The sequence below is a fragment of the Prinia subflava genome, chromosome 5 (assembly GCF_021018805.1).
Source record: "Prinia subflava isolate CZ2003 ecotype Zambia chromosome 5, Cam_Psub_1.2, whole genome shotgun sequence".
Taxonomy (NCBI): domain Eukaryota; kingdom Metazoa; phylum Chordata; class Aves; order Passeriformes; family Cisticolidae; genus Prinia; species Prinia subflava.
The window spans coordinates 31,519,818-31,539,543 of record NC_086251.1 but is presented as its reverse complement, the minus strand read 5'-3'; the positions used below and the strand labels follow the sequence as shown (position 1 = coordinate 31,539,543).

At 43.8% G+C, this 19,726-nt stretch overlaps 1 protein-coding gene across 1 annotated transcript; it reads left to right on the top strand.

Annotated features, from left to right (window-relative positions):
* The first annotated feature begins 3,221 nt into the window (after positions 1–3,221).
* THBS1 (thrombospondin 1) lies at positions 3,222–18,855 on the top strand. Its single transcript, XM_063398800.1, has 22 exons — positions 3,222–3,356; positions 3,519–3,609; positions 4,351–4,928; positions 5,412–5,487; positions 5,733–5,929; positions 6,102–6,227; positions 7,521–7,614; positions 7,965–8,138; positions 8,515–8,691; positions 9,009–9,182; positions 9,357–9,484; positions 9,605–9,757; positions 10,261–10,479; positions 10,983–11,090; positions 11,476–11,635; positions 12,018–12,136; positions 13,767–14,001; positions 14,382–14,609; positions 14,807–15,078; positions 15,538–15,635; positions 15,746–15,885; positions 16,530–18,855. Exons 2-22 carry the CDS (start codon positions 3,540–3,542, stop codon positions 16,535–16,537), a joined length of 3,534 nt encoding a protein of 1,177 aa, XP_063254870.1. The 5' UTR covers positions 3,222–3,356; positions 3,519–3,539; the 3' UTR covers positions 16,538–18,855.
* The last annotated feature ends 871 nt before the right edge of the window (positions 18,856–19,726 follow it).

Below are 19,726 nucleotides of genomic sequence, written 5' to 3'. Positions count from 1 at the left end.
ACTGCATTTCCCATACTGTTTTGGTATGGGAAAAGGTCTAATTTTGATGGAAGAATTTAAAACCAAAAATATCCAATCTGACTTGTGCATGCAGACAGATTACAACTGTGATTAGCAAATAGAATATGGCTGCAAAAAAAGAACACTGATAAGCAAGGTATTCTTGTCAAGAACAGAGGCACCAATATATTTTTTACTCCAGATTATGTAGAATATCTCTTTCACAGACATGAGACAGATTGGCCAAACAGCAATGTCCTGGATGGACATTGGATAACCACCCCAGAGGGGAAGGGTTATGCCCTGCATTGAAATCTGCACTCTTCCTCCCCTTGGGAGGCAACCATTAGTCTCCTTACTGTCAGGACAATAAACACCAACAGGACATGCCACAGAAAGTCATAAATGGTGAGATCCTTCTCATCTGACTTTAGCCACTGTCCTAGTTTCAGCCAGGACAGGGTTATTTCTTTACAGTAGCCAGGAAGGGGGCGTGGCCAGGCCCTAATGTTATTCAATACCATCTCACATCAATTTCCAGGGACTGGATTCCAGTCAGAAGAAGAAATTGTGGTGGGCAAAACGCTCTGGTATTGCTTTACTTTCCCTCTGTCATGGGCAAGTACATCTTCCACTAGACCAAGCTGCTCAGAGCCCCATCCAGCCCACCCTTCCAGAGATGAAATAAAGAATGTCATCCTAGTATCTAACCTAAATCTACTCTCTTTCAGTGTGAAGGCATTACCCCTTTTTTACTCCTTTTCCCCTACATGCCCTTGTAAAAAGTTCCTCTCCAGTTCTCTTGTAGTCTCCCTTCAGGTAGTGAAAGGCCACAATAAAGTCAATCCTTTTACAGGCTGAACAACCACAATACTTTAAGCTTTTCCTTATAGGAGAGGAGCTCCATCCCTCTTACCATCTTGGTGCCCTCCTCTGGAGTCCCTGCAGCAGGTCCCTGTCCTTGCTGTGCTGGCACCCAGAGCTGGGTGCAGCCCTGCAGGTGGGGTCTCAGCAGAGCAGAGCAGAGGGGCAGAATCCCCTCCCTGGCCCTGCTGTCCACGGGGTTTGGATGCAGCCCAGGACACGTTTGGCTCTCTGGGCTGGGAGCACCCATGGCTGGGTCCTGTCCAGACTCTCACCCAGCAGCACCCCCAAGTCCTTCTCAGCAGGGCTGCTCTCCATCTGTTCAGCCCCAGCTTGTGTTGATACTGGGGGTTGACCTGAGTGCAGCACCCTGAACTTGGCCTTGCTAAATCTCATGAGATTTCCATGGTTCCTGAGCTTGTCCTGGTCCATCAGGATGGTATTCCATCCTTCAGGTGTGTCAACTCCACCACTCAGCTTGGTGTCATCTGTGAACTTGAAGATCCCTCCACCTATGTAATTGAGAAGGACATTAAATGGAACTGGTCCCAGCCCTTGAGGGACTCATGTCCATCAGGACTCTGAGCCCTTAACCACCATCCGCTGGATGTGACTGTCCAACCAATTCCTTATCCAGGAAATAGGGAACAGATAAGGTGCTCTTTCTTGTACCATTATACCTACTGAAGCAAAATACTCTGTGATATATGATATTGGGTTCACTATGCTCTTCAGCATTCTGCTGAGAATACTGACTGCAAGAAGGGAGAAAAATTATCTCAACTAGCATAAAAATGTTAAACCTGTCCAGGTTAGACCAGTCCATGTATCTTGCATGCTCTCTCTCTCTTGCTGATCTTTTAGGCTTTATTTACTGATAGGGCTCTCATCATCACCATTATTTCTCTTCTCTCTCAGTTCTTTATCTTAAGACACTTGAGGTTTTTCATCTATGAATCACTGTACAGTATAGAGGCCTACTTCAGACGGTATACTCTATCTTCTAAGTTAAAAGGGTAGACAATAATTTTGGCTTTGCCCTAATATACACAATTCTGCAGCTATCTCATTCTTTGGGTCAAGAATTTCCCAGAGCATTTCCTAGGATAATCCGTAGCGTAGTATTTCCTCCTCGTACATCAGCCAGCACAATTGTCTGATGCATTTTACACAGTTCAGAGTCCAACTCAGTCACTGCTCACTCCAATTTTCCCTCACAACACACGCAATTGCCTGACTAGGTCCTTCTCGCTCACTGACACTCCACTTTCCACAGGAGCACATGCCAAGCATACAGAGGCCAGGGAATGCAGAGGAATTGACCATTTTTGGAATTCAATTACTTCAAAGCCGCTTCACACGCTCAAGTCACTTTAAGTCATTCAGAATATGGCATGATGTAATGAACCTACCTTTTAACTTTAGATTTCCTGTTACCTGGAATTCATATTACATGGGAAATTCTTAGCTGAAGTAGTGTTAGTCATTTTGTTTATTAAACAAAGCTGCTATGGGAGTCTCAGCTGCAGGACAGCAATAGTAATTTCATTCCTAAAGCCAAGTTTGTTTGAAGGTCATGCCCACACACCTTTCTCCAGTGACAAGGAGAGTGGAAAGCAGACAGCAGGTCCCCGCTCCTCCAGCCTGCCGTCTTCTCTCCTCTCTTCCCTCACAGAGCCCGGCACCTCCAAGGCTGGGCAGAAAGGGCTGACGAGAATTCACGTTATTCCCCTTTTGTGAACCCAGTGTCCTGTGTGCTGTGTGTTGGAACCAGCGGGCAGGCAGAGAAGGTCTCATTAAGTGAACTGGGTTAATTAGGGGAAGGATGCTTTCACCAGCGCCTCAGGCCGGCCGGAGGCAGTGGAATCTGGGCGCACCTCTCCTCCAGGGCCCCGCCAGGTGCCGGCCGAGGGACGCGACCCCAGGGCTCCCCCTGCGCCGGTGGGGGCGGCCCCGGGGCCGGACGGCAGGGCCGGGACGCCGAGGAGCCGGCGGGACAGGCGGGAGCGGGTGCCAGGCGGGGTTGGCGGGGGCCGGCTGGGGGAGCGAGGCCCGGGGCCGGGCCGCGGCTGCCGCTGCCGCTGCCGGCGGGGAAGGCGGTGTGAGCCGGGCGGCGGGCGGGAGGCCCCGAGGGACCAGCGCCCCCTCGCGGCACGGCCGGGCGGCAGCGGCTCCGCGCCCGCCCGCTCCCCCGGCCCGCGGGGCGCTCCCGCCCCCGCCCCCCGGCCCCTGCGGAAAGTTGTCCCTGGCCCCGGAGCCACCCGGCTCCCGCCTCCCGCTTCCTGCCCCGCCGCCGCCGATTGGCCCGCCGTGCGCCCAGGAATGCGAGCCATCCCTTTATAGCCGCGCGCGGCGGCCGGCGCCCGCAGAGTCCCGGCAGCGCCGCCACAGCTGCCCGCCGCCGCTCGCCCTCCCGCGCCGGGACAGCCCGCGGATATCGGTCGCCGGTACCCAGAGGCCGGCGCTGACCGCCCGGATCGCTCTCCCCGCAGGTAAGTGCTGAAGCGGCTCCCGCCGCGCTCGCTGTCCCGTCCGAGGGCGGCCGGGGACACCTGCACGGTCCCCGCTGCGCAGCCTCCCCGCTGCGGGAGCCTCGCTGGCGCCGGTCGTGGGTGCGACGGCAGCGCGGTGACCTTCCTCGTGTGTGTCCCCAGGTTCAGAGACAGACCTTTGCCATGAGGCCAGCGACTGCTCTCTGCCTCCTTCTCCTCGTGCTCGGCGGCGCAGAGACCAAGCGCTCTGCAGGTAAGGCGAACTCTGTGCTGGTGCCCAGGGCAGTCAGGGCAGCGGGGAACAAAAATAAAAAAACTGTGGTGCCTGTGTGGGCAGATGAAGCTGTGCTCGGTGGTAAAGAGCTCCAAAGATCTCAGTGAACAAAAACGTTTTAACCTGAGCATCAGATAGTTGGGAACAGGAAACTTCTCTCTGGTGTGGAATTTGTGTAATCTTCAGAAATAGGAACGCAGAGTTTCCAGAACTTGAGCATGTCGCTTGTCTGCCTCTGTGCTGAGTGGAGGAAAGGAGGAACATGATGTAGGAACTGGCTGAAGAAGGAATGGGGTAGTAGGCTGCCGTCTCGGTGCCACAGAGAAGCTGATACCGTGCTGCTGTCACTCAGCTGGATTATTTAAACTCATTTTGCCATGTCCTAGCATAGGAATATTGCAGTCTGGGCTTTGCTGTGTATTTCTGTGCTGCTAGAGTGTACGGGGGTGCCGGAATGGCTGCTACCTTTGTGTGTCAGTCAGCGGGTACCTGGCACTCCTGTGCCGACTGGCTCCTGTACAAGAATGCACATGTACTGCTGCACAGCAACTCCTGGGGGGACTGCTGCACCGTCAGAGCTACTGTCTGTGCACTGGTGTGAGGCACTGTGCCTTGTGCGGTGTGCACCAGGAGCCAAAATGTTAAGAAATCCTGGGAGCTTTGAACCTACTCAGCCTCTTATCCTTTTCTCATGATGCTTGTCCCGATCTCTCTCTGCAGAGTCCAGGAATGATGATAACAGTGTCTTCGATCTCTTTGAACTCATTGGCTTCATGCGGAAGGGAGCCGGGCGTCGGGCCCCCGGGGTGTACCTGGTGAAGGGACCAGAGTCCTCCAGCCCTGCTTACCGCATTGAAGATGCCAGTCGCATCCCCGCTGTCCCTGACTCGAAGTTCCAAGACTTATTAGATGCCATCCATGCTGAGAAGGGCTTCATTCTCCTGGCCACTCTCCGGCAAGCCAAGAAAAGCAGAGGCACACTGCTCTCCGTGGAACAGAAAGATGGCTCTGGTCATGTCTTCAGTCTCGTATCAAATGGCAAGGCAGGCTCCCTGGACCTGAGCCTTTCTGTTGATGGCAAGCAGCAGTTAGTGTCAGTAGAGGATGTCTTGCTAGCTACAGGACATTGGAAGAATATCACCCTGTTTGTTCAGGAGGACCGAGCTCAGCTCTATGTGGGGTGTGAGAAAATGGAGAACGCTGAACTGGACATGCCCATCCAGAACATCTTCACTAGGGATCTGGCCAGCAGTGCCAGGCTCCGTATTGCCAAAGGGGGAGTCAATGACAACTTCCAGGTAAGACTTACACTTATGTTTTTGCTTGGAATTTTCAGTCATCTGTTTTGAAGGTGCATTAGCTACTCAATGAGCCTAAATAGCGACAAAGACCTCTAAATGTACTAAACTTTGCTGATGGAGTTTGAAGGGTAAAGCGTTAGATTTGCAGAGATGGAACTTTCTGCAGCAATAAGAAGGCACTGAAGCTTACAGACAGGTAGTTGCAGCTTCATTGCTCAGCTTCTTATATGAGATTCAAAAATCCATGGGTTTTTTCCTTCCTGCCTGGAGAGCTGCCAAGTCCTTATGCTCAAGGATAAGACTGTTAGGAAGCAGGGCTGGTTTTCATTAAGGAGAATAGAGCAATGTGTTTCACTTTTCCATCTGTCTGTCATGAAATTGCTCTGTAAGATCTTGCATGACCTTCAGCCTCTCCATGCAAGTGGTACTTCTTTGCCTTGCAGTTGCTGCAAGTAGCTGTAATTCTTCCTCTGTCCACAGGGTCTGCTGCAGAATGTGCGGTTTGTGTTTGGAACAACTCTGGAAACTATCCTGCGGAACAAAGGCTGCTCCAGCTGTAAGTTTACAATCTTCTGTAATCCAATGACCTATTAAAAATAAGATTTCTCATTACATTAGAAAGACAAGTTGAAACAGAACTCAGAAGTATGCTGACATGCAAATCTGCATTGCATAAGAAAGATTATATTTCTGCAGGCACCCTGATGAATCTGATGGCAGCTGTTTAGCAGGTGTTAGCCTGGAATGATAAATGCATATGGTATAAAATGCATTTACTTCATGTCTGTTTTTTTCTCTTAGCCACTAGTGCAATCATTACTTTGGACAACCCCATCAATGGTTCCAGCCCAGCTATCCGCACTAATTACATTGGCCATAAAACAAAGGACATCCAAGCAGTCTGTGGATTTTCCTGTGATGAGCTGACAAATATGTTTGTGGAACTGAAAGGGCTACGGTCCATGGTTACAACACTTCAAGACAGAGTTCGCAAAGTGGTGAGTGATGCTTAACTTCATGGTACCTTTCATTAACTAGGACTTAGGGAATTAATTATAACCTGACTTTTGACAGCCTGTGCAAACAGCAAAAAATTTACTTTGACTTTCATGAAAAAAGGTATTTCTGGATTAAATGCTAAATATCTTCTTTTTTCTTCTCACCCCCAAGACTGAAGAAAATGAAATCATTGCCAAAGTAGTCCAGATCACTCCTGGAGCGTGCATTCATAATGGAGTCTTGCACAAAAATAAAGAGGAGTGGACTATTGACAGCTGCACTGAATGTACTTGCCAGGTAAGATTCCTCACATTCACAAATCACCTGAATATAAACTCATCAGTCAGAATGAACAGATATTTCTAAACAGCATTGTTTGTTAGAAAGAGTGAATCATACACAGAACTGGGCATACCAGAAAAGTCATAGAATTATTCGGTTTATTTCATTCTACTAGATTGTTGCTATACAGGCAGCTCCCATACCTTGTGTCAACAGCAATATTCTAGAAAATCATATGAAACATCACTCTGATATAGCTATTAACACTTTTTAGTTCCTTAATTTGGGGAATGCCTGTATTCTTTACGTAAGTCCATCAGTAAACTAAAAGTCAGCAACAGAACAAATGTATCGTACTATCAGCTTTGCTAGATCTACCTTCTGTCCTCCTACTGAGCCTCTTGCTGACTTAATAGTAAAAGACATTCTAGTACTCTATCAATGCACTTAAACTTGTGGTATAGCATTTTGGAGTACCAGTCTGCCAAAGAGTGGGTTAACTAGCACACCACTCTTTAGAAACTGAAAGTAGAGTATTTGTGTATGTGCAGTATAAGGCAACTCAAATTCTGCATCTGCTTCTTTAGCTCTCTACATCTTTTGTCTTGTAGTCTGCAAATGATACTGTGACTTTTGCATTTGCCTGGTTCCTACCAACCTGCTTACTCAATGTTAGCTGTAATTGCCTTAATCTAGTAATTTGCTTGAGGAGATTAGAATAGTAATCATGAGAGCATTCTTCTGACCAAGCTGCTACCTTCAGGAAGCAAATAGAGACTGCACTTTAGCTCTTATTGAGATTAGAGATGGGTGTTCTTTCCCTGCCTGTTTGGCTTACAGATCAAAAACCTCTAAGTATAAGTTACAGATTGTATGGCACTTGAGCAGAGTCCGCTAAACTCATTTTATCTTTACCATATAATCAGCTTAAATTCATATTAACCGAAAAGAAAGTTGTCTTCTCATTCTTGTTTCATTTCTTTGAAATCTGACCTCGTACTTTGGGTATCACGTAATAGTAATTTACTCAAGCCAGCATCTGCTAGGTACTACTGATAAACTTCTGCAGAACCAAAATATTTCTGCTTTTGACGAAAAAATAATGGGTGATAATGGAAATGGGATAAAGTTTGACTGAAAATACCTGGGACCACCCCTAGGGTAGTATTAGCTCTAAATACAAGGGTCTCTGCTTTAGATACGCTGCTGAGCCCTAAAGTTCTGTAGGAAAGGTCTTTATTATTTACCCAGACTCCAGACATTGTTTATATTCCACTTGGTAACTGTGATTCTCACAACTCTTTATAGAACTCTGCCACTATATGCCGGAAAGTGTCCTGTCCTCTCATGCCTTGTTCCAATGCCACCGTGCCTGATGGGGAGTGCTGCCCTCGGTGCTGGCGTGAGTACTTAATACTTTCACAGTCCTGTAGCAGTTGGCCACATCTAACTAGACACATGCTGCTCCCCAGTATACCAGAACTGGATGTCCAAGGGTAACCTTGTACTTCCCAAGTAGGTTAATCTGATGCATCTTTGAGGCTAGTCACTTACGTGATACATGTTCAGATATTTTTTACAGTATGCAACATACTGAAATGTTTGAGTTCATGGCCTTTATCTCATACAAAGAAGGAGGATGCATGTGGCTTCTGAGAGCAGTTGTGTCCTTTTTTGAGGAGAGGGGGGTGGGAGAAAAGATATGGAGAAGCATGTCCCTGGAGTCTTATTCAGAGCTGTATCCCCTCGCAGCTAGCGACTACGCAGATGATGGATGGTCTCCTTGGTCCGAATGGACCTCGTGTTCTGTGACCTGTGGTAATGGGATTCAGCAGAGAGGCCGTTCCTGTGACAGTCTCAATAACCGCTGTGAAGGCTCCTCTGTGCAGACTCGGACTTGCCACCTTCAGGAGTGCGATAAGAGATGTAAGTACTTGATCCACTCGTGCTGGTCGTAAAACAGAGGCTGCTTTTATTGGCCAAATGTTAAAAGCAAAATCTACCTTGTAGCTCTGTCACTGGCATGGACCCTTGGCTTCTAGCTTTAAGGACTTGTATTACAAAGGAAGAGGGGAGCAGATAGCTAATGCAGTAAACAGGCATGTTTTGGCACTGCTCCCAGGACAAAATGTGATGCCAGTTCAGGTATGAGATTTCCCTAGTTGCAAAACTTGATCTATGACAGTCAGGAGGCTATCCATTACACATGGAGTCCTTGGTACAGTCCTGGTACTGGCTGTGTCCTAGGTGCTGTACAGCTTAAGTCTTCAGAAACTATGAATAACAGAAATCTCTGTTGTAGTTAAACAGGATGGTGGCTGGAGTCACTGGTCGCCATGGTCATCGTGTTCTGTCACTTGTGGCACGGGCATCATCACTAGAATTCGTCTTTGCAACTCTCCAGTACCACAGCTGAATGGCAAACCTTGTGAGGGTGAAGCAAGAGAAAACAAAGCCTGCCAGAAAGATCCTTGCCCAAGTAAGTGTGTCCTGGTGGTAACTAGCAATTGGTAGCTTAAGTAGTGAACATCCTGAGTAGTTACCAAATAAGCTTGTTCTAGTATTCTTCTCTATTTAAATTTAGAGGTGGGGTGTGTAAAACCTCACTTAATCTCAGGTTAGTTTCAGATAAAACTATTTTTATGTCTCTTCCACGGAGTCCATTAATTCTGGAATTTATGTCAGAACAATGTCTGAACTGCTCTCACTGCAAAACTAAAGCCCTTAGTCAAGTAGAAACTAGTTGTAGCACTGAATTTAAAGCTATACATGTTTTTTAACTTACTCTCTCTTTAGTTAATGGCAACTGGGGACCATGGTCTCCATGGGATGCGTGCACAGTGACATGTGGAGGAGGACTTCAGAAGCGAAGCCGTCTCTGCAATAATCCCGAGCCTCAGTATGGTGGGAAGACTTGTGTAGGTGAAGCTAGAGGGACTCAGGTCTGCAACAAACAAGACTGTCCAATTGGTGAGTGCCCATTTGCCCACAAACAGCTGAAGGCTGTTGATAATTGTGAAAATACCAATGTAAACTCTGCAAACCTCAGGTGCTAGAATTTTAAACCGGGATATCAGCCAAATACAGTACTGTAGCAGCATGGCAAGCCTCCTTGGTCATAACATTTCCTCACTTGTTTCACAGATGGGTGTTTGTCTAATCCCTGCTTTGCGGGGGCTACGTGCACCAGTGCCCCTGATGGTTCCTGGAAGTGTGGAGCCTGTCCTGCTGGCTACCATGGTGATGGTATTCACTGCCAAGATATTGATGAGGTAAGAAGACTACAGTTTGCTCCTCCTTGAAGGGGAACGAAAGAAAACGGAAAGGGAGACTAAAATCACTATTTTATAATGTTAACTGTTGTTCTCCTTTATCTCAATCTCATATTTCAGTGCAAAGAGGTTCCTGATGCCTGCTTTGCCTTCAACGGAGTGCACAGGTGTGAGAATACTGAACCTGGCTACAACTGTCTGCCTTGTCCACCACGTTTCACTGGAACACAGCCATTTGGCCGCAGTGTGGAGGATGCCATGACTAACAAACAGGTACTGCCAATTTGAGAATTGTTCTGGCTTACAAAATGTCACAAAGTTTCTAGAACACAGAAAGCACCTATGTGTTTTAGGCAAAAAATACTTGGAGCATTTAATTAAACCCCATCCTCTGTGATTCGGAACAGAAGAAGCATTAACCAGTTTGTTTTGAAGATCAGAATGAGTTTTAAATATCATTGTCTTCCTCAGCCATGGAGGGTTCAGAGGTTACACATGATTTTAGGAGTAATTAAGGAGTAAATCAGTATTCACTCATGATACAACACTATGTGCCTCAGATATCTTAGTGCTTGGTTCCATTTGATAATACATAAAGTTTGAACAAGAAAAATAAGTTCTAAGTTCTAAGACTGGTACTGGAGTTGAGGACCAGAAGAAAGCCATGTGTGAGGCTTTTTTTTTCCTGATTGATTAGGGTGTATTTAAATCTCTGGGGAAAAAGTGAGGCATAAAACAATGTTTTCAGTGGGTTTTATTTCTATGTCATCTTCCAGGTCTGCAAGCCACGTAATCCATGCACAGATGGAACACATGACTGCAACAAGAATGCCAAATGCAATTACCTTGGCCACTTTAGTGACCCCATGTATCGCTGTGAATGTAAACCAGGCTATGCTGGCAATGGCATAATCTGTGGAGAAGATACTGACTTGGATGGATGGCCAAATGAGAACCTGGTTTGTGTTGCCAATGCCACTTACCACTGTAAAAAAGTAAGTTTATGCTCCTTTACCATCTGCCATTATAACAGCCTAAGTTATTAAACTATTCTCTCTGCAAATAACCTTCTAGGGATAGAGGAGGTGTAGGGACACCATTGTCAAGGCATTGCTAGGAGACCCCTTGCTGTTGCTGTATTGCTTTTTTTTATTCTTGTGATATGGGAAAAAATGAAGCCTGATTGTTGTAAATGTTCCAGGAAGATTCTAATTTAGGCCATACCTATATCAGCTTTGTTCTGGTAGCAATCTCCAAGGGAAGAAAAGCAGAGTAAGATTCTCAAAAGCAACTCAATCTTTATTTTAAAAATTATTTAACTGTGGCTTTCTAAGACTTATCACTGCTTATGACTAGATTAAATGGAGAGAATTACAGTAAGGTTACTCCTACCTGATTGAGGTGTAACAATTTTGCCAAATGATTAGATTTTACGTGCTCAAATCCATATTGTAATAATACCAGGAATGAACATTTCTGTGTACCTCTTTCTTTGTAGGATAACTGCCCTAATCTGCCTAACTCAGGGCAGGAAGACTATGATAAGGATGGGATTGGTGATGCCTGTGACAGTGATGATGATGATGATGGCATTCCTGATGACCGGGTAAGGAAACAGAAAAGAACAGCCTGTGAGAGTGTGGCTTTCCCATTGCCCTTCCCAAAGCTGGGGTCTAAATTCTAACCTTAACCTTAAGAGACGACTATAGGAAATTGCTGGTACTAACGGCTGTCCTAGAAACCTTAGATGTGCATGACTATGCAGACAAACTTTCTGCAACTATTTGAGTTTTGGAAGTGAATTTTCATTCTTCATTCAGCCATTCATACACTTGTGACAGCAATGGGGTGTTTTGAGATAGTAGCATCTGAGTTTTAACTGTTTCCCCACCCTTCATGTCTTCTTTCATATAGCAGTACATGCATAAGCATAATCTGGTTAAAGCTTTAATTTGACTCTTTTTAAAACTTGACTCTTCTCACTTTTGCAGGACAACTGTCCATTCATCTACAACCCACAGCAGTATGACTACGACAGGGATGATGTTGGTGACCGCTGTGACAACTGTCCCTACAATCACAACCCTGATCAAACTGATACTGACAACAATGGAGAGGGAGATGCATGTGCAATAGATATTGATGGAGATGGTAGGTGGCCTCTGATCACTCCTTTAGATGGGTTTTCTGATCAGCCATTAGTCAAATGAACCCAATGTAATCCTGATTTCCTACCAAAATTTCATCCCTGAACACACAAAAGTTCCCTTGTGGTGGTTTCAGGATGTGAAAGCTGGTGAAGGAACAGTTAGGGCTAATAGAAATTCATTTTGGAATATATACGTTTTGGCACAGTTCACTCTCACAAGGCAGTAGGAGCAGAAGTGTGTGGCAGAGTTGGTGATGAGTCATGTTTCAAAACTTTTAAATGCTGCTCAAAATGCTTTAAAAAAGGTATCAAGAAGCGTGTGGTGGCTTTATACAGAACTTTGCGGCATTTAGATGTCTCACTTTCATTCATGAACTTCTACAGGGGTGCTCAATGAAAGGGACAACTGCCAGTATGTCTACAATGTAGACCAGAGGGATACAGACTTGGATGGTGTTGGGGATCAGTGTGATAACTGTCCACTGGAACACAACCCTGACCAGGTAAGGGATTTGAATCATATAAGTAGAGGACTGGTGTGCTAAAAAGTACAGTGTGTTGTGGAAAATGCTTGAACAGGTTACACCTGAAATTTCACTGGTCACAAATCATTCTTATTACATTACCAAATGGTGCCTTTATCAAATAACATAGCCTCAGAGTTTGAACAGCTGCCAGGTATTTTCTGAAAAGTAGCTGTAGTGAAGATCTGTGAGACTATTGCATGTACTTGTTACCTAAACATTTCTTAGGTTTGTCAGTTGTAGTGATCCTCACAGTAAGAATATTAAATACTTTGGGAGCATTGTGTAAAGTGTGGGTAGTGGAACTATTCTCTTCATAGTCTGTAGTGCTGTGTTCACATAGACACAAAGTTGTTCTTTAAACTTTGTCCCTAAGCTTGAAGCCAATTGCATTTCAGAAGAAAGCTTTTCCAGCAGTAAGTAGAAGTCAGCACAAGTTGCTTTTCCCTAAGAAAAAGGCATATTCTGACACTTAACACTCACCTTTATAAAAATCCAGGGGGATCCAGAATCTCTGGATTCAAAAACTGAAGGCAGGAGTAGATAAAGCCTGTGACAACGTCCTGTCAGTTAAAAGACTAAGTTTAATAGCTTCAATGGAGTGTTTGAAGGGTGAGAAAAGCTGTTGCAAATCAGTGGAATGTAATGTAGTGTGGCCATGTAGCCTAAAAGCAGTGTTACTTGAAGGATTTAAATAGATAATATAAAATGTCTTAGTCATTGTCACTTGCTTTGCTTCTTCCCCAGCTGAGGGAGGGAATTGCCTGAAGGTCCTTTGGGGTAGCTCCTTTTAGGAAGATCCTTTCTCTTGTGACTTTGAAATCTTAATATAATATTCTAATGGCTTTCCAAACACTATCCTAATCAAGTTCTAGAAGTGGAGATCTTAGATTTCAAGAGCCAGAATTAGTAGCTAATCCAGCAGTGTATGGTAAGCCTTCTGTCTACACCAGGGTCATCCACCTGTGTTCACAAGACTACTGGGCAAAATGTGAGGCAACCTTAGGGATGATGGGATTGTTTTTCTTAGTTCAGAAGCTGATTATTTAAATAACTGGCTAAAATAACATGATCAGCAAGTGCACTAGTTAGTTAGTGCAGTCTGTGACCACCATGGGAACAATTGTCTTGACTGATGAATCGGGGCATGAAGAGCATTTATGATAAAGATGAAGCTGCGGTGTAGAAGATGTAACACCAAGCATAGGCAGAATGTTTTAATGTTACAGTCTCTACTGACCAGGTACAGAGTAGTCCAACCCTGATTTGGCCCTTGAAACCACACTGCTGCCAGGGAAGGTAGGAGATAAAATACCCTGCGTCCAGTATGGTAGACTAGTGACAGAAGGGGCATGTCACCAAGGCACAAGATAGCTGATGATCACACTGCTTTCTGATGCTGTGATTTCAAATTAAAACCAGAACAAGAGTAAAGTAGCATAAAACCAGTTAGCAGAGGCAGTTTTAAGTGTGTATTAATCCACCCACTGTATCCATTTTAGCTCTTGATAAGGCAAGCAGAAATCCCAAATAATTCTATGTATTGAGACTCCTATCTCAGCCTTCTTTAAGTGGCTTTTTAAAATGTTTTTTTTTTCTCCTCTGATAGGAAGACACTGATTCTGATCGCATAGGTGATCAGTGTGACAACAACCAGGACATAGATGAAGATGGCCATCAAAATAATCTTGATAACTGCCCCTATGTGCCCAATGCCAATCAAGCTGACCACGACAAGGATGGAAAAGGTGATGCCTGTGACCATGATGATGACAACGATGGTATCCCTGATGACAAAGATAACTGCAGATTGGTTGCCAACCCAGATCAAGCTGATTCTGATGGTAAGAAAACAGTTTCATAATAACAGTTTAAGAGTATCTTCCAATAGTTTGATGCTATTTTTTTCACACTGTTTAATGTTGGATGAAACAAAGTAACAAAACACCAGAACGTCTGTACCTGAAAAAAAAATGGAATGTTGTTACAGTGATTCTCAGGAGTAATGATCAATGTAAAAATGACCATATATCCAACTGACTCCTAAGTCACTATCATGCTGGAGTGAGAAGGCATTTATACAGTAGCTGCTCTGGCTTCTGTCATGTGTCTGCCAGGTACCTGGGCAGTCAGAGATCTGCAACTCAGACTTCAACTCCCAAGCTGTAAGGCTCAGAAGCAAACAGTGGTGGCAATAAAATGTAAAATTGCTTTTATCTTGCAGGTGATGGACGTGGAGATGCTTGCAAAGATGACTTTGACCAAGACAGTGTGCCAGACATTGATGATATCTGCCCTGAAAATGTGGAAATTAGTGAGACTGATTTCCGAAAATTTCAGATGATTCCCCTGGATCCCAAAGGAACATCCCAAAATGATCCCAACTGGGTTGTTCGTCACCAGGGTAAAGAGCTGGTTCAGACAGTCAACTGTGATCCTGGCCTTGCAGTCGGTAAGGGGAAAAATTTAACAGGCACTGTTGTTTGGGGTGGTTTGATTTTTTGTTTGTTGGTGGGGGTGGGAGGTTGTTTTGTTGGATTTTTCTAGTTGGGGTGGGGAAGAGGAAGAGAACCTGAGTAACTATTAAGGAATTGTTTAAGAATTATAAAAAAGTAGCACCTAAAACTTTATTCTTTAATGTCCCCATAGGTTTTGATGAATTCAATGCTGTGGACTTCAGCGGTACCTTCTTTATCAACACAGAAAGGGATGATGATTATGCTGGCTTTGTGTTTGGCTACCAGTCTAGCAGTCGTTTCTACGTGGTCATGTGGAAGCAGATCACCCAGTCTTACTGGGACTCCACACCAACCAAAGCTCAAGGCTATTCAGGTCTCTCCATCAAAGTTGTGAATTCCACCACTGGTCCAGGAGAACACCTCCGAAATGCTCTGTGGCACACAGGAAACACTCCTGGCCAGGTAAGAGTGGCACTTACTACATGCTGAAGTACTCTTAACATGATAACATGAGTATTCAGTGTAATAACACAGTCTTCTGCATAAGACAGCCTGTTTTTCCAGCAAATTAGATACTTAAAGGGGGCCTGCACAGGCTGATCATGCAGGCTTCTTGGCAAAGACCAGTAGCTTTTTAATTTTTCCTAATCAAGCATAATATTGTATACAATTAGCAGTATTGCTTGCTGCAGACAGGCTTTCTAGCAGCAGTGAATAAACTGTTTCTGAAATCGTGCTGTAGCTTCGAATTTACATATTTAAAAAGTAAATTTAAATGCAGTTGATTTCTATTTTTTCTATCTTTAGGCTCTTACAGAGCCTAATGACTTACTTGTAGCCTTTGATAGTAAGGCACCTTCATGTCAAAATAACTGCTGTGTTATCTCTGGCCTTTGGTTATAAAAAAATATTCTTTTATAGGTGAGAACTTTGTGGCATGATCCTCGTCACATAGGCTGGAAAGACTTCACTGCATACAGATGGCGACTTAGCCATAGACCAAAGACTGGCTACATCAGGTGAGCATCATCCTGTTATCTAAAGCAAATATCACAGGAAAAGTGGGTGTCTGTGAAGATGAACTTCACAGGACCTTGTCACAGATGGCTGAGCTGTTGTCTCTTTGTAGGGTTGTAATGTATGAAGGGAAGAAAATCATGGCAGACTCAGGACCAATCTACGATAAAACCTATGCTGGTGGTCGGCTAGGATTATTTGTCTTCTCTCAAGAAATGGTGTTCTTCTCAGACCTTAAATATGAATGCAGAGGTAAGGATGACATTGCATTTAAGAGATCCTATATAAATGAATTGGTTCAAGAAAGCTCAAGACATAAGAGCCAAGAGGGAAAGTTCAACTGTGATCTTCCATGGTTCAGGTTCAAACAAGTTCTGCAGGCAGAAACAGGACACCTTGATAAACTCTTCACAGTTAAAAATTTAAATATATAAAACCTAAGTATATATCCAGTACATTACTTCAAAGTATCAGAAATCCATGTTGAGTTCCAGAAATGGAATACATCTTGAATCTTCTTTGAAGTGCTGACTAGAATGAATGAGCACATCTGACAAAATCTAAGGTAGAAATGCAATAAATTGACTTCAGCAAGTAAAAGGCTAATTTGCTTAAAAGTAAGCAAAGTAGAAGGTTGTCCATATATTGCAGTCTTGAAGTTCAGTGGAGGTAAGTGTGTACAACTCGTTCTAGCTGTCCTAGTCTTCTGAAATTGTCACTTTGATATGTAATGGTTATATAGATTACATTATGAAGTCTAACTCAAGGAAGTTCCTGATTGAAAGTACTTTCAATTTCTCTACAAATGTCTCTGGGCATTAATGATTTGGACATATAATTATGTCATATGGCATAATACACAGAAATATTTACATACATCTTTTCTTTTTTCACAGATTCATAATCACAAGATTGTTGGATTCAGAGACTATTTAAAATGCTGGTAATTGCACCTTTTGAAACGTTTAGCCTTACAAATCCTGGGACCATTATATTATTCCTTCCTTTCTTCTTTCTGCATAAATGTGGACTCGAAACACATGATCTGCCTCAAGAGAATGCTTTTGAGAGAATGAAAGTGAGAACATACTTGGTATCTGACCTCTGCTGAAGTGGAAGGAAACAAATGTGTCTTGCTAATGAGAATTGTTGTCACTGAACAAGCACACTTCTTTCAGTAGGAAAGACATTTTTTTGCTGTTTATCACAGTGCAGTGTCACTGCCTCTCTAACTGGAGGTCCCATGGAGTAGCATTTTGTAAAAGAACATCTTTGGATGTGCTGTGGACTACTTAAACTGAAGACCTTTCATTGTGTGGGGAAGAGGGTGTTTGGGTGGGAGGGGGAACTCTAGGTCTTTCTTTTTTCTTTATGGGGTAAAGAATTTTTTTAAAGGAAGGCTGTGCTAATTTGGTTTACATCCATTTAACTTGGAGAAATTATCATTTTCTATGTCATACCTTTCAGATAAAAACATAGCCTTACTCTATTTGTGGTGAGCTAGATCAGCTGCTGTACTACACAGGACAAAACAGATATCCTAAAACTGATTTCTGTCATGGCAGGGGAGGAAAGAGGATAAAAACTGGTACACTGGATCACACCAGCTTTGGAAGAACTGGGATTTATGATTAGATTCTGTTTTTTCCTCATTTAGATGCAGATCTTGCTTACCTTCAAATGTGTTCTTTCAGATATGGTGCCAGAAAGCACCACCATCTCAGCTAGCACTGTGCTGTCCTTCAGGAAACCAGCACATGCTTCACTTTTTATGGTTAAAGAGGCACAAAAATAATGTAATGAAAACATTCCTTTTCTACATGCCATAGATATTTTAAACCCCTCGCTTCTTTAGAGGGGAAGAAAAGGGGCCTGTAGATAAAATTGTTAAATATTTATTTTTGCCTGTTCTTGATGTTATAATGACTGAGGGCTTATTGATTAAAACGACAAGAAATGCGTCAAGACTATCCACCTAATCATTGTTACAAGTCTTCATGACTGTAAGATTGTAAATACAGATTATTTATTATCTCTGTTCTATACTGAAACTAGAGAGGGTTTAGTTGAGAAAAAAGATCTTGTCTGGAGCAGATAGTGGTGATGTATTTTTTACAAAGAGCAGTTTTCCCATAAAGGCTTTGAGGCGCAAGGAAAAGTGAGGGTGTGGGCAATGGGATGTTTGTTTTTCTCAGTCTGAGCTCAATGTTGGCTTTTCCTTTCTTTGTACAAGGCACTTGGTAGCCTGGTAGGCAACTGCTCTGCAGTGCTAAAATTCAAGTCCCTTTAGATGGTAGCAGTTTCTGTCCCATCCACAGTGCTAGAGGTGAGGGAAAGCCATTCACCCTCTTAGTGTTCTCTAGTGCTGGGAAATGTCTGCCCTGAGGATAGCTGCCCTGAGGAGGTTGCAGTGAGAGGCACAAGAACAGCTCTCAATGGGCATTTAACAGGCTCTTTGGGCCACTGCGGGCTCAGTTTGTAACTAGTGATGTGCAGCTACAAAAGAAGGAATTCATCACAGACTAGACAATTTCAAGAGCTCCTTGCAAAAGAGGGAGAGGCCTTGATGTACATTTAAAGACTGTTTTCCCCAACAGAAGGGGCAGCATCCTTATACCTATAATATTTCCTTGTCTTTTCAAAAAATGAAAAGAAATGAACATGGTGAAAGTTTTACGTACAAATATTACCTCATTGTTGTGTGACTGAGAAAAACCTTTGGAGCAAGCAGAGTTCAAATGTCTAACAAACTTTAAAGCTACTGTAGTACTAAAAAGTTAATGCTGTACATAGTTGAAATTTCTTTGCAGAAAATGTGTTCCCAGAAAGGAAATGGCATTGGAAAAAAAAAAAGTCAAATACAATTTCTAATGTTGTATTATATTTTTTCCTGTCATCTTGTATACCATTGCTTGTATTTTTATAAATTATTTTTCTCATTGCCATTGTAATAGTTAATCACATAATTGTGTAGATAGGCTATTTAAATAATTTATCATGAAATGCTACCTGTAGAGTTAGTATTTCTATTTTTATAAAAAGTTTGCACACTGAAGATTTTTTTGCTTCCCTCCTCCCGATGTTTTTGCTAGCATAATTTTCTAAGAATATGCTTTTTTTGTAAACATTTTTAACCATTTTTCCATTCTAAAGTTGTGTAAGTTGTACAATAAAGCTTCTTACATACAAAGAACAATAAACCACCAAGGACATTTATATTTATACCTTTGTGCTCTGGTTTTATTAATGTTTTGTAGTACATCTCTGGATCACTGATGCATTATTTGTGTCAAATTTGGCTTTGATGCAAGATTTTCTCTGCACTCCACATTAGAGCTGTGCTAGGGGGGTGCAGCTGAGCTGGTACCCTGCCTGTGCCTGCCGCCCCCCTCGGGCACGGCTGCAGCCACAGCACGGGCAGGCTCCACGGGGAAGGCTTCCCTTGAAGGCTTTGAAGCCGTGCTGCCCTTGGTGCAGCCAGCAGGCACAACAGGCTCTGAGCGGCTGCAGGCGTGCCCAGCCCGGCCTGCCCCCTCTCTCAGGAAAAGAGGCAGCGTATTTGCAGGGGCTGGGGCATTAGACTCCCCTGAAACAGCAAGTGTGATCAAAGAGCTGATGCCAGGGCACTCAGTCAACTTCCAGAACATAAAAAGACTGCTGCTAAAACTAAGTCAAGACTGGTTCTTCGATCTCTACTTGCAGCAGCAACTTCTCTTGTGCACCCCTTAGCAAAAGCAGGTGCTGTAACAGGAATGCTAGATTCTCACTTCATGAGAAGTGTAGTTGGGGGATCCTGCAGGTGTAGAAAATTAATCTACGTCTTCTTTTCCTGAGGATGAAGACTCCTGTTCTATTTCACTACACTTTTGAGAGCAGTCCTGTATATTTGATTTTTTTCCTCTGAGAACAAGGAGAGCAAACAAAGAACTCTTGGCCTGTTATGAGGAGCCAGGAATTTCTGCCCTCATCAGTTACAGGACTGTCTGCTTGACTCCTCTGGAATGAGGAGATGAGGTGGTGGGAGTGCCCTGTCAGTGTAACCCATCTGATCTTACCTGGGCCTGCATTACCATATGTCCTGTAGGTTTGGTGT

Bases quoted from the DNA above. Each gene is read 5' to 3' on its own strand.
- THBS1 (XM_063398800.1), top strand. From the start codon at position 3,540: ATGAGGCCAGCGACTGCTCTCTGCCTCCTTCTCCTCGTGCTCGGCGGC. The intron at 4,929-5,411 runs GTAAGACTTACA...CTCTGTCCACAG, and splicing joins GAGTCAATGACAACTTCCAG to GGTCTGCTGCAGAATGTGCG. The intron at 15,636-15,745 runs GTGAGCATCATC...GTCTCTTTGTAG, and splicing joins CCAAAGACTGGCTACATCAG to GGTTGTAATGTATGAAGGGA.